The 14184-nt window shown below is 37.6% G+C and overlaps 2 protein-coding genes across 3 annotated transcripts in view; one reads left to right on the forward strand and one right to left on the reverse strand.

Annotated features, from left to right (window-relative positions):
- Positions 1-1188: 1188 nt before the first annotated feature.
- Positions 1189-7734, forward strand: trmt61b (tRNA methyltransferase 61B). 2 transcript variants are annotated; one of them, XM_015385321.1, is made up of 8 exons: positions 1189-1283; positions 1462-2113; positions 2198-2300; positions 3895-4085; positions 4171-4262; positions 7195-7397; positions 7476-7550; positions 7627-7734. In XM_015385321.1, the coding sequence occupies exons 2-8, from the start codon at positions 1586-1588 to the stop codon at positions 7659-7661; spliced, it is 1227 nt and encodes a 408-aa protein (XP_015240807.1). In that variant the 5' UTR covers positions 1189-1283; positions 1462-1585; the 3' UTR covers positions 7662-7734. The 2 variants fall into 2 exon arrangements, with proteins under 2 accessions (XP_015240807.1, XP_015240806.1); XM_015385320.1 differs by having other exon boundaries at positions 1206-2113.
- Positions 7735-8159: 425 nt separating this feature from the next.
- The window catches only part of spdya (speedy/RINGO cell cycle regulator family member A), an 8109-nt gene continuing 2084 nt past the window's right edge, over positions 8160-14184 (reverse strand). Inside the window, exons 5-6 of the mRNA XM_015385341.1 lie at positions 11406-11736; positions 8160-8434 (exon numbers count right to left, since the gene is read on the reverse strand). Of these exons, the coding sequence (XP_015240827.1) occupies positions 8385-8434; positions 11406-11736 (381 nt within the window). The 3' untranslated portion in view covers positions 8160-8384. The remainder of the gene's footprint in view (positions 8435-11405; positions 11737-14184) is intronic.

The following is a 14184-nucleotide window of genomic DNA, read 5'->3' on the forward strand; positions in this document are numbered from 1 at the left end:
TATATATATATATATATATATATATATATATACATATATGTATATATATTTCAACGTGCCCATGTCATTGAGAGTTAATAATCTGTCTTAAAGTAGCATGTTTTGTTATTTAAATTAAGAAGGATTTATTTGCCTCTTCAATAATCTTGAAAGAATTAAGAGTTCAAAACACTGATCTCTATTTATTACCTGGATTGCTGAGTGCCCATTAGTAGTACGGGGTTGAGGTGAAGCCACCGGTCGCCATATTGGTACTCCCTAGTTAGACCGGTCAGAATGTAAACAATCAGTGCGCTACAGCATCAAACAACCATGATGTTCTCATTTTCAGAGGTAACTAAGACTTTTAAAATAAAGATAAATTCATCACTGCGACACACACTGGCTGTTTCACAGCATCAGTAGATTAACTTTAACTTAGAATAAAAAAAAAAATAGGCCCATCACATTACATAGTCGTTATAAAGTCAATAAAGCCTATAAATCATGTAATATAACATGTTAGACAAATCCATCACAATAAAATGAATGTGTCAATAGAGAAGAATAATACAGATGAGCCAAAAGTGCTGAATTGATGATGCACAAGTAATATACATGTATTTATTACATTGCTATGATAATTATATCTTAAATATAATTTTTACATTTTGCATAAAGATTGAGTTACCAGTACATGTCTGGTAATGCTCTAGTATTTTCCTGCAGATTGTACATGCATGATGCCATATACTTTTATTCTCTATGCATTAACCTTTAAATCTGACAGATTTATAATAGAGCTAAATTAATGAACCAATTTAATAACTCCACAGAGCTTCAGCTTCTACACTAGTAAAATCTCATCTATTGGTAAAATAACAGGCAACTGAAAGTTGACATTTTGCTCTTTGCTCTTAGTTACAATAAGAATCTGATCATTTGAAAAAACTGTACATACGGGTATGTTTGCACACACTGTAACTGACAGTGAAATTAACCGTGAATCATCTTCCTTCAGCCACCAAACTGCTTGTTTTTGCAGCCAAATGCTTCACATGGAGGCATTTTTACTGCGCGTCTCCGTGGGAGCTGGGAGTACCAATATGGCGGACGGTAGCTTAACTATTTTCGGGCAATCAGCAATCAAACCTGTAACCATATTGAAACGTAAAACACGTTTTTTGCGCCATCTGCTGGTAGCATTGAAGACTGCAGTCGCTTGTTTATGACGCTCCTGACACGTGCCTTTGAAGCAGTGACCTCTTCTCTTTTGTAAACAGACGCTGGTTGTAATTTTTCATGTAAGTTTCCATTTTCCACCCCTGTAATGTATTTGTGATGTGATTATTTTATGTTGTGTTCTTTCCTGTCTGACTATAAAGGAGATAATTGAATAGTTTCAGTGATAAAGCTGACAGTGATGGCTGGGCATGCAGCCCTCAGATGTGACTTTTTGCTTAGACTGCTGACATCTTCCAGATCCATTCAGACTCTCCTCTGGAACAGAGCTGTGTTTGGGAGAAACGTTGAAAGTATTTGCAGCAGGACATTTTCCACCGCTTCAATAAGGTCTAATCAGGATGATGGACAGAGTTCAGACTCCATGCAGACACAAAGGCAGGCTCACCTGTTTAGGAGGAGGCGGTCCCTATCCCCCCTGGAGAGGATCAGCAGTCTGCTGCCTGAGGATGCACTGAGCCCAGAGGTGATGCAGCTGAGAGGTAAAGAGCAGCAAGAAGAGAGATGTGATCCTGTGATAGTCACTGAAGAGGACTGTCTGCAGACGCAGAGAGACCCTGATGCAGTAGAAGAGCCAAACGCTACAGGCTTTCAGCGTGCGGGGGGACAGGTGCACCCCTGTCTTTTAGGGGAGAGCTTGCTCTCGTTCGGGGAGCTGCTTATCGCAGAGTTCAGGAAGAAGAGACGGGTGGAGTTCAGGAAGATGTTCCAGCTTCAGCCAGGGGCCCGCCTGCACAGCAGCTGGGGGGTCATCATGCACGATGATCTAGAAGGGCAGCCAGCAGGCCGATTCATGAAAACCAGCAGGGGCGTCCCCATCTTTTTCCGGCGTGCCAGTCTCGAAGACTACGTGCTGCATATGAAGAGAGGACCTGCCATCTCCTATCCAAAGGTAAATGCCGCAGGTAAAGATGTTTAAAGCAGAAAAGTTAAATTGTGTGTAATATCTTAAATCTGTGTGTCCTTGCGTTGTTAGGATGCTGCCAACATGCTGCTGATGATGGACGTTATGGAGGGAGACTGTGTGCTGGAGTCAGGCTCCGGGTCTGGAGCAATGTCCCTGTTTCTGTCCAGAGCAGGTCTGCATGGCTCGCTCCACCAAGTTTAATAACCTTTACATTTTACAGCCTTTTTATCCTCATTTCCAGTTTGCAACATCAAGCTTTACCAAAATAAGAGTTAAGCATAATTGTGAAGTAGAATGAAAGGTTTCTGTTTTGTTTTTCTAACTAAATCTGTGAGATGTGACGGGGATATTTATTAAGCAATGCATGCAGAACCAAGTCAGAAAATAATTAGAATAAAGCAACCTCTGTGTTTTTTGGATATACTCCGTAATCTGATGTCCTCTGAAGACTTTAAAGGTGTTTTAGAGAACAAACGGCCTCTCAAAGGTCCAAGGAACACAGCGGAAAGGTAACGGGGGAGGAAATAGTGAGGAAGTTTAAACCAGGGTTAGGTTATAAAACCAAATCCCAACCAGAGGTGGGCAGAGTAGCAACAACATGTACTCAAGTAAAACTAGCAGTACTTATACAAATATTCACATGAGTAAAAGTGAAAAGTAGCTGTCCAATAAATAACTCAGGTAAAAGTAAAAAACAATTAAAAATTAACACTAAAATAATGTTAATGTAACAGACCGTAATATAAAGTGACACACAGATTCCTTTTGTTTTAAAGTCTTAAGGAAAGTAATGAATTCAAATCATGTAAATATACTGAAAAAAATTGGACAATAAATATTTCTTCATGTATATGACGTAAGTATGTAAAGTATGCATGACAGAAGAGTGTAAAATACCTCCAGGGACAGAATGTACTTTTCAGTGTATATTACCTTAAGCTCCATGTCATAGTCTGGGCAGTTAAAAGTAAAATTATAAAACAACAAAGATGGAAAAAAATAATGTTAATTTGAGTGAAAATGAAACTAAAAGTGTAAATTCTTTTTTCTTTGGTAAAGTTACTCATATTAGGTAGAGCAGCCAAAGATTTTACTCAAGAGTAACGAAACCTCATGATATTACTTAAGTAAAAGTAAAGAGTTTGGAGCAGTAAAACTACTCCTAAAAGTACATTTTGATTAAAGTTACTCAAGTAAACGTAGGTAGTTACTGCTCACCCCTGATCCCACGCCTTAAACATCTGACTGAGCAGGTTTCAGTTGATCTTCTGACACACGGCCAGCGTCCTTTCCCAATGAGCTGGAAGGACGCCGTCAGCTTCAGCTCGGAGAATCGATGAACACAAAATCTGTTATTGGCGAAAGCCTGGAGTCACATTTATGTAGTTTAAATTCACACAAACCGAGACCTGAAGCTGGGAAATGCTACTTTCAACGCAAAGTTTGTGATCTCATAAATACTAATATTCCTAAATGTGCGGTCCCTCCCTCACGCCATCTCTGATCCATGTGTGCACGTTTAGGAGGAAAGGGTTCGGTTCAAGGAGCATAAATGAAATCCCAAGAATTAAGCATTGTTTGTAAAAACATTAGCGCCATATTTAATTTTTTACCGCATTATTAAACTCCATGTGTCACATTTATAAAGTGATAGATGGAGATAAAAAGCAACTTTCTGGGAATTTATTCAGTATTTATAATCTGACCCAACTCTATGATTAAAAATGAGCCTCATTCAACATTTTGAAGTTCTGTTTTTCCTCCAGTTGGTTCTAAAGGTAGCGTTCTGAGCGTGGAGGTCCGGGAGGATCATCACAGAAGATCGTTAAAAAACTTTGAGCGCTGGAGGACGTCCTGGGCTCTGCGACGAGGCCAGGAGTGGCCGGAGAACGTAGAGTTTCAGAACGCCGACCTCTGCACAGCCTCGTCGCTCCTGGCTGGACGAGGTTTTCACTCGGTCAGTCTCTGCGCTGTTGTGCTTTTTAACGTTGGTTTGTCATGAAAGAGCAGCTCGTTCATCTCAGGCCTCGTCTCTGTTGCAGGTTGCTCTGGACCTGATCCACCCCCACCTGGTTTTGCCCGTCGTGCTGCCACACCTGCATCCTGGAGGCGTGTGCGCCACTTACCTCGCAAAGTGAGTAGCAGTTTTATAAGCATCAGATTTTAAAACATATAAAAGATATTTTAAATATACCATTTGTTGTATTTTTGAAAAAACAAAACAAACTGCTCTGTCAAGACAAGAATGAAGTATCAACATAGGGCAAGTAGGTACAAATGGCTTTATTATTATTTAGGTCAAGGAAAGGATGAAAACTGGTCTTTATCAGAATCTACAATAATTTAAAGGTAACATATTATAAAATAGTTACATTATAAAGATTTTATAACAGTCATACAGGATTTATACCAGAATGAGAAACTCTAATTTAATGCTTTTTAATGCTCTTTCAGATAATTTTAATTCCATCAACAAATACCAATGACCCTCATATATATATATATATAAATAAAATCCTTTGTCATCTCTTCGGCTGTCCAGGATTCCTCGTTTTTCAGCCACTTTGGTTGAAATTAGCATTTTTTCATTCTCTAGCTTTTTCTCCGCCTCAAGCATCTTTTTCAAGCATACGGCTTTACGATCAACCGGAAGCAGTTCCGCGGAAATATCCCGATATATCTGATAAAATTGTTTTTATAAATGTATTTTTTTTAATTTTTAAATTAAGCATTTTAAATGTCACAATAATCACATTTAATTACTTTTATAATTTTTAATGACCCACAGAAACCCTTTGAGGTTCACAAATGGAAAAAAAAGCCTCACTATCATTGCCTTCCTCCACCTTTTTAGCAAATGTGAGCTCAAAATGGTGTCTTGGAAATCATTCCCCTTTTGATGTCATAAGGAGAAATAAGCTGTCAAGTGTGTTCTGTAGCAGCCCATCAGTCATCTAATGTAATATTCCACATTCCTAAGCTATCTTTATGAAATCAGACTGGTTTTTCGCGGTTACGTTTGCAGGGCGCAGAAATCAAGAGAATAGGGAAAGCTAAAACGGCTCGTCTAATGGAGGACTGCGTAAACAGCAAAAACACGCTCTGGGAGCCTCATTAATATTTTCAAATGTAGAATATGGGACCTTTAAATGTGCTCCTTTATATAATTTTAAGCAACAAATATTTTTGGATAGAAAAAACTAATTTGTTTGTTACTCCTTTAAATATAACCTGAGAAAAAAGTACAAATATAATTTCTGTTTTTGTAGAATTTTATAGTTAAAGTAGCAAAGAAGTGAAAAAGCATTAGAGTGTAAACTTGACTTCCTCTGTTTGAAGAGTTGCTATAGTGTTGAACAACGTAAAGGCAGACATCAGCAACTGGTACAGACATCTGGAAAGGGATGGAAGGCCTTTTTAAACCCTCTAAATGTACCATACAGTGTGGAGATGACATTCAGAGAAGGAAACCATTGAAGACAGCTGCTGATATTCCTACAGGTGGACATTACTGAAAATTCACCTCTGTAATGCTAAAAAAAAAAAAAAAAATATTTAAGCCTCTATAGGGCACTCGGTGGAGTACTTTGAAAATCAATTGTTTCATTGGAATTCAGGATAAGAGCTTATTACCTTTGTAACATTCAAAAAATACAAATATTTTGATGGAAAAAAATAAGTTCAATGTAATAACAAGAAACACCAACTTACCCAAATATATTAAGAAAAATAACAGAAGTGTTTCTAGAAGAAATTCATGAAAAACACTGCATTTTTTATACAATGTAACCTTAGAGGTATTTACAGAAGAGGATTAGGGCCACTGAAAAAAAAAGTAAACTGATTTTGAAATTTTATTTCAGTTTAGTATGGGAAAAATTTCAGAATTCTGAGATTAAAGTCAGAATTCTGACTTTTTTCTCAGAATTCTGACTTTTTTCTCAGAATTCTGAGATTAAAGTCAGAATTCTGACTTTTTTCTCAGAATTCTGACAGCTAACAAACATGTTAGCATCAAGCCGTAGCCATGTCTGTTTTAGAGACTAGCTCTCTTGTTTCAATCACCTTCTGCTCCTCCATTAATGAGTAACTCTCATCTTTGTCAGTGAAGCTGAGTGCTTCACATCTCTGCCTTCATGGGGCCCATCTACATTAAAATCCAAAATTCTGAGGAAAAAGTCAAAATTCTGAGATTAAAGTCGGCATTCTGACTTTTTTCCAATACTAAATTGAAATAAAATTTTAGAATCAGTAAACTTTTTTTTTCCAGTGGCCCTAATCCTCTTCCGTAGGTATTAATGCTGATACTGGCACTTATATTTTTTTAGTATATAAACCTAAATAAAATTGTTAACTAGGCTTATTAACCTTTTAACTCTGCTTTTTAATTTATTATTTGGCTTTTTACCTTTTTTCTTTTCTTGTTAACTTAATTCAACTTAATTTACAGTAGATTTTATATTATTCAAGGGTTCATCTAATTGGTCAAATATCAAAATCAGATGTAGAGCCATGTAGCAGGATCTTTGCTGAAGGGCTGGATATAGATCTGGTGCTTCTAGACCTCACTGAGGGACTGGGGGGGGCTCAATTTGTAAGGGGTATGCAAGTGATTAAAAACGCTAACTTAAAGGCTTAAAAGATAAAACCAAAGTAGAGATACTTGGTCATCAAGACAGCAACATGTTTGAAATAAACCAAATGCAGAATATTGGCAGAAGCACGGTAGTGGAAGAATGATGATTTACCGCCTGTTTTTCAGCCACAGTATCTGCAGTTATTCAAGGTGCGAAGTACTCTAGTGAAATGTGAGTCCGTCAATCAGCTGAAGTTTGATTCTGACTCTGTCATCAGTGAGATGATGCCAAAAACCTCAAAGTTAGTAAAAATCCAACATTTCGACATGTTTGAAATGCTGGAGGGTGAATTTGAGATCGCTGAGCAAAACATGTCTGTTAACTTTAATGAAGCAAAGAGTGGTTTCCACTCCAGGAGGTTCTACAACTTATTCACTTTTTTATTTGAAGCAGTTCATGTACAGGAGCTGAATTCTCTCTTTTTCAAAGTATAACGCAGGTCATTGATCTGCTGGAGGGTCTCCGGTGTTCTGAGCTTCCTTTTCTGTGTGAACGCATCGTTGAGGTTCCAGTCCGGGACTGGATGGTGGCCCCCGCCCTGCAGAAAGATGGACAATACTGCGCCAGGAAAGCTCCAGACCTGGGCGAACCTCTGAGGAGCGAAGAGGAAGCTTCAGTTGGAGCCGATGAAGGTAAGTGTGAATAATAAAGAGCGTTTAATTTAAAAGCTCTTGCTTTCATTTCTCTCTCTCCTTAAATGTGTTATTCAGAGGACGGCGTGGGGCCAGCGTTTGGCAGCGTTCCATATATTGCCAGACCTCATCCCGAACAGATGAGCCACACAGGTCAGAGCCAGGTCAAAGATCAGCATCCATTTAATGTTTGGTGTCACTTATCATACCTTATTTTTTATTTTTTCAGCATTCCTGGTTAAACTGAGGAAGTTTGTGAAATAGCTGGAGCCACTGAAGACCCCTGGAAACTAACGATTATTTAAGAGTTAAATAAAAAGTAAAAAACTGATGCAAATAAGAATCAGTGTTTCTCTTTTTCATCAAACAATTTAGAATTTAAACAATAAAACAGATGATTTACGGACAGAAATGAAAGGATGGCAATAAAATATAATAGATTGATGAGCAGAGATTAGATTTTTAGATGCATCGTGGGACAAATTGATGGAAACTTAATGGATGAAATAACTGACAGCTGGAGGAGCAGATGATGGATGGATTCCATCATTCTCACTAACTGTTTGAGAGAATTATAAAAATAAAAAACGCTTTATCACCACAAACAAAAACAGCATTGAGACGAATGTTAGTTTAGATTTGTATTCTCAAACTCAGACAGCACTGGCTCATCCTAAAGTCACAACCAGAGAAAAACCCACAAGATTTCCCCGTCAAACCTACATGCACCTCAAGGTGGACAAATTGCACAAACATCCCATGTACTAATAAGTTAAATAAATACTGTAAATAAATAGAAACAATCTTTACAGAATATGCTCATAAACACCAACAACTCATTTCATATTAACTTGTGTGGAAGTCAGTGTGTTTCCTTTAGATCATCAATAAGCAGAAGATTCAGAGATATAAAGAATAAAGATTACTGCAAAGAACGGCAGCGTCTGTAGAAAGGAACAGGATGAACCAGCAGGGTTTGGATTCCATCTACATCTCGCTGATCCAGTCTATAAAGGGATCACTGGATGAAGCCGCCCCTATCCAAGAGAAAAGGATGAAAATAGATGAGGACAATTTAACAACTTAATCCAGTTATTTTTTGAAAAACAACTTATGTACAGAAATATAAGAAAAAAGAACAAGTTTATTTATATTAAACATAAACTGAATTCAGGTTATTTTACCACATCGACTCAATCAATTGGAAATAATTCAGCCTAGTGATGGTTCATGAGGTTTCCACACATTCATACTGTCTCACAGAATACTGACACCTGCTGGAGCTTTAAAGACACTACAGGCAGTTTATGTGAGACTAAACTGAATTGCTTTGATGACCTAGAACAATGATATAATTTGAGTTACTGTAGGTTATATTGTATTATTTCATATGATTAAATTGAAAATATCTATTTTTAGATGCAGCCAATAAAAAATGTAAACATGTAGCCTATCATAACGTGAACATTTAAGGGAAAATGTGAATGAGGATGCTTGTGAACGAGGTTTTTAAATAATAAGTACAGTAAAAAAAAAAGCAAATAAACTAAGAGTCAATTTGAAGTTAAGTTAAGTGATAACTGAGAGGAAAAGAATGACACGAGAAAGTTAAAACGAAACCTTATTCCTTTTAGGCTTCTCCCAAATTTTTGATAAATTTAATGATAAACCGCTAAAGATGAGATCATTTTTTAGCAGATGCATCATGTTGACAGATACGTTTTTAAACACTGCTCAGTGTATCTGTCAGTTAGAAACATCTCCTGTATCGGTCACATGACTTTGTTGAAACGACACCAGCACCGGTGCAGCGTTTTGCAGTGACGCATGCACCGACTCATTAGTGTTGCTGAACCTATCACTAATTCAGCTTTCACTTTTCCACTCAGGGGGGAAAAAAAACACAAAACAAACATTTTGCATCTGATCTGACAGAAAATCGCTTTGGACGAGGCTATGGTGTTTAGCCCTCATTGAAAGTCAATGGGGATGATCGCACACAATTTTACTTATGGGGGGGCCTGCGTAGCTCCGGCTGAGATGGAACCCAGGTCTATTTAAGGGGTCAGGCTCAGTCGGACTACGCAGCAATACAAAATAAAATCTGTAAATCGCACAGGGACAGAGACAGTTTTGGAGTCCTACATTTGGTATGTAGTAAGCAGGACAGACTCGTCATAAAAACAATGAACAAAACATAAAAAAATGATAATGAACAATGATAGAAATTGAGGACAGAAAATGGATAGTGATCCTCTTTGAGCTTTGCTAAAACAAATGGGCCAGAAAACGCAGTTTATCAATCACCTAACAAAAAAAAAAAAAAAAAACAGGAGAAACAACTGATAAAGTAAAATAGTGATCCTTTTTGAGCCTCACAAAAAAAATAAATAAATAACGAGGGTCAGACAGAGCAGCGTATCTCTCAGCTCTTTATGAAAAACAGAAAGAAATGCTTCGATAAACTTCCCTCATCTCTCTCTGAGAATCCTCTCTCTGCCTCAGTCAGCATATAAACCGCCCAGTCGTGTTTATTGCTTTTTTCTTTTCTTTAGACGTAGATCTCATTGTTTTTAATGTCGGCATATGAACATCTATCTGTTCTGGTTTGAGATGCTGCACAGACTCGTCGAGTGAGGCTTTGCTTTATAGCTGTGCCGGCCTTTTTTTTTTTTTTCATAATCTGTTCAAGTCAAATGTGGGAAATTGTTAATAATTTGTGTATAGCACAGAGAAAGAAGTGAAAAAAACTAGTCATAACCTCCCTGTAAACAGTCAGTTAAAGGGGTGTGACTGTTTCTCTGGAGGTGGGCAGGTTTTGCGTTGTTTGGGGCGATGACTGAAAACCATCAGATTCAGTAACCTTGTGTAGCAGACGTCCTCAGGCCGGGTCACACCTGTTGGCTACAACTTTTTAACTACCAATCCGACTTAGTTCCCCGTCACACTGGCAGTGTAGAGTTCTCAGACTTTGCAGGGTGAGCAGATCCCAATATGTTTAAACACAAAGCAAAGCCCCACTTCATGACCAGACGGATCAAATCAGAACAGAGGATTGTAACAGGCATAAATTAGAAACATAATGGGAACTACAGTTGAAGAAAAGGAAAGCGCAGCGATAAAGGGCTGATGGATGGTTTATATGGATATAAACCTATTTTCTGTCCTTGTGAAGTTTGTTGGTTTTTCTTTTTTTCTCCCGTGGAGATTGAGAAGCTGCGCTTTCTATTGTCCCTCGTTTTTGCGAGGCTCAAAGAGGATCACTAATTTATTCGTTTTCTGTCCATCTGATCTCCTATCATAAGTAAAGTTCTGTTTTTTTTTTTAATTTTATCAATTGTTTTTGCCCCAGTCTGCTTTATATGAGCTCTGTGACTCCAAACCCTTTTTTTCCTCTTGCGATTGACAGATTTTATTTAGTGTTGTCCCTCAGAGCAGACAGGTTTTACTTTGTAACTGCGTCTCTCTTCCTGCCAGACCCATGAAATTGCCGCTAAATTGCTGCGTAGTCAAAATAAAATAGACCTGAGGTCTCTCTCAGTCGGAGCTATGCAAGTCCCCTGCAGAAAATGGCGTCGGCTGAGATCATCCCCATTGATTTTCAATGAGCGATAAACGCCATGACCTCGGATGACATGATTTCTCTCGGACGGGATGCAAAATCGGATTTGTTGTGTTCAGAGCTTTGGCGGTTGGTATTAGTTTCCACTATTTCTTGTCTTCTATCTGCTTAACTGTTTAAAAGCAGTCTATCTAACAATAAAATAACATTTTGGGTTAGTGGCGCCCACCACTGATGATCAGTATTAGCTTTACTGCCATATTTTGGTCACAGCATTGGAAGGGTAACAACACTGGGTATAAACGTATGCACAACAATACAAGTGTGCATTTATTTACTGTTATATGTAAAGAAGAACAAAAAAAAACTTTTGATATTTAAGATATTCTTGCGCAGCTTTACAGCTGAGTTTTCAGGCAGTTTACTGGGTCTATAGTCAGACTTACTTGGAAGCTCTTCAGCGTAGAAGCTACACGATTCTTGAGCCCCAGTTTTCTTCTCCTCTGCTTTAGCGGTTCTGGGTGGTGTCAGCTCAAACGTAAAGGCAGGAGCGAACGGGTTCAGGCTGCTGTTGCTCGTGGTCTGTGCAGCCGGGCGGCTGGAGGAGATGTGATGTAACCTGCTGCCAGAGATACAGAGGGCGCAGGAAAGCGGGGAGGCGGAGGGGCCGCGTGGAAGACGGACGGCTCCTTGTGCGGTATACTGCCTCAGGGCGCCGCTGTGGTGAACGGAGCGCTGCCGCTGCCACACAATGTGGGAAGGCACGATGGCCATCACCTGTCAACAACACAAATATCAGACTCGGGTATAAAGTCAAAAAAAAGGTTATGAGAAAATACACTACAATCAAACGCTTTCATCCACTGATCAGTATTAATGTTAAATGATGTAGATCTGCATTTCATAGAGCTTGGAAGGTTGTGAGTTAGAGCCCCACCCCACAGACTGCCACTCTGGGTCCCTGAGCAAGACCCTAAACCCCACACTGCTCCCCGGGCGCCGCACAATGGCAGCCCACTGCTCCCCAAGGGGAGGGGTTAAAAGAGGAGGTACATCAGACCAATAAAGTTCAATTATTATAAATTATTATTATGTCCATGTTAATTGATTTAATTTTCTAAAGAACTTTGACCTAAATCATATTAATAAGGATTAACTTTTCAATATAAAGACAGATCTATATAGTGTCCTTTAATAAAAGAATAAAATATTTTCACAACACTCTTATTTCTACCTTTATAAACCTTTTAAAGTTTATTGCCTAGTAAACTTTCCTACCAGCACTAACAGACGGCACCGCAAAGATGCCACAACCACCTGGAAAACAGCTTTCAACATCAGGAATAGCGGCACTAAGTCTCCTCGGATTAACGACTCTCTAATTCATGCCTCATTTATTTAAATGATTAACTTGATTAAAGAAATGTTTTATTATTAAAGAAACAAAAAAAATATCTCGTATTGTTGTCTTTCCCAATTTAAACAAATTAAATTTGACACGGTTGGGTTTTCCAACAGGACAATAAACCCTCAAAACTGGTTTTCAAGTTTTAAAAGTAGGAGAGCATCATTATTTAGGAACAGCCTGAACAGTCTGCCCCCAGTGGGCCTCAGCAGATGGCCGCTCACACTGAGCCTGGTTCTGCTGGAGGTTTCTTCCTGTTCAAAGGGAGTTTTTCCTCTCCACTGTCGCTACAAGCATGCTTAGTGTGAGGGATTGCTGAAGAGTCAATGAGTCGATGCAATCAGCTGGTTTTCTTTGAATATAAAACGTTAAATCAATCTGACTGGATGATCTGGTCGAACGTCTCTGTAAAGTGCTTTGAGATTAAAGTTGTTGTGAATTTGTGATCTATAAATAAACCGAACTGAACAGAACTGAAAATAAACAAACAGATTTAAATGAACTACATCAGAAAGAGAGGTTAATATCTAGTTGGTGCTATCTAATTAACTTAAATGACAAGAAAAAGTTGGGCCTTTTTCTGCAATCTGCTAAAAGACATTTTAACAAAAATATTAATGGAGATCATTCTGGAAAACATAAAACAGCCAGTGTGATCATCTAACACATTTGGATAATTCAATCAATCTAAATATAACAGGGTTTATAGAGGAATGAGAAACTCTAACTTAATGCTTTTTAATGCTATTTTATATGGAGGATCAACTCTGCCATATTTCAAAATAAATACAGAAATAAATAAATGCTCAATAAATAAGCAGGCAATTAATTGCCACCAAAAATACAATAAAAAAAATAAATGTAAGTAGAAATTAAATTATACAGTGAGACATAAATGTATATAACTCTTTTAATTAGCTTCTTTATTTTTTTGCCTTTGTAATATTTACCTTATTTATTTTTTCGTCCTTTATAATCTTCAACTTTATTTTTTAATTGTTTTTATTTTTAAGTATTTATTTAAGTGCATGTTATAATATTTTTGTCTGTTTTATTCTTCCTTTGTATTTTTTTACCCTAGTTATTTCTTCGCCGCTATTTATTTCCGTCTGCCCTTTTTACATTTCTGCCTGCCCTTACATGTCTCACTGTATCATTTAATTACTACTTATATTTATTTGTTTATTGTATTTTTGGTGGCAATTAATTGTATGCTTATTTATTTATTGAGCATTTATTTATTTCTGTATTTATTTTTAAATATGGCAGAGTTGGTCCTCCATAATTTTAATGCTCTTAGGAATTAAGAAAAGCACAGCTAAATCCTTCGTCATCTTTAGCATCGACAGGCTGCAGCAATGTCCCGAATTCCTCGTTTTCCAGCCACTTTTATTGAAATGTGCATTTTTCCATTCTTTAGCTTTTTCTCTGCTTCGAGCTTCTTTTCCGCCACATACGTATTTATGATGATATACGTACAAATATATCACGATATAATAGATCTGACGAAATTTTTTTAAATAAACTTTTTTTTTTCTTTATATAAAGCATTTTAAATGCCACGATAATCACATTTAATGAATTTTAATGCCAATTAAGGTCTTCATAATTTAATGACTTTTAATGACCCGTGGGAAACCTGTATAACAATGGAGGAATATTTTGTATCTGTAATATGCAATAAAGGAATATTTTGGTGAGCAATAACCTTTCTACTGAAAGGAAAATTCCGGTTTTTAACACTTTTAGCCCATTTTCTGTAGTGTCCAGGATGAAATCGAATGATCGGCACCAAAATTTTGACGATTGGTCCTGTCTCT

This window comes from Cyprinodon variegatus, unplaced genomic scaffold (genome assembly GCF_000732505.1).
Source record: "Cyprinodon variegatus isolate N-32 unplaced genomic scaffold, C_variegatus-1.0 Scaffold336, whole genome shotgun sequence".
Taxonomy (NCBI): domain Eukaryota; kingdom Metazoa; phylum Chordata; class Actinopteri; order Cyprinodontiformes; family Cyprinodontidae; genus Cyprinodon; species Cyprinodon variegatus.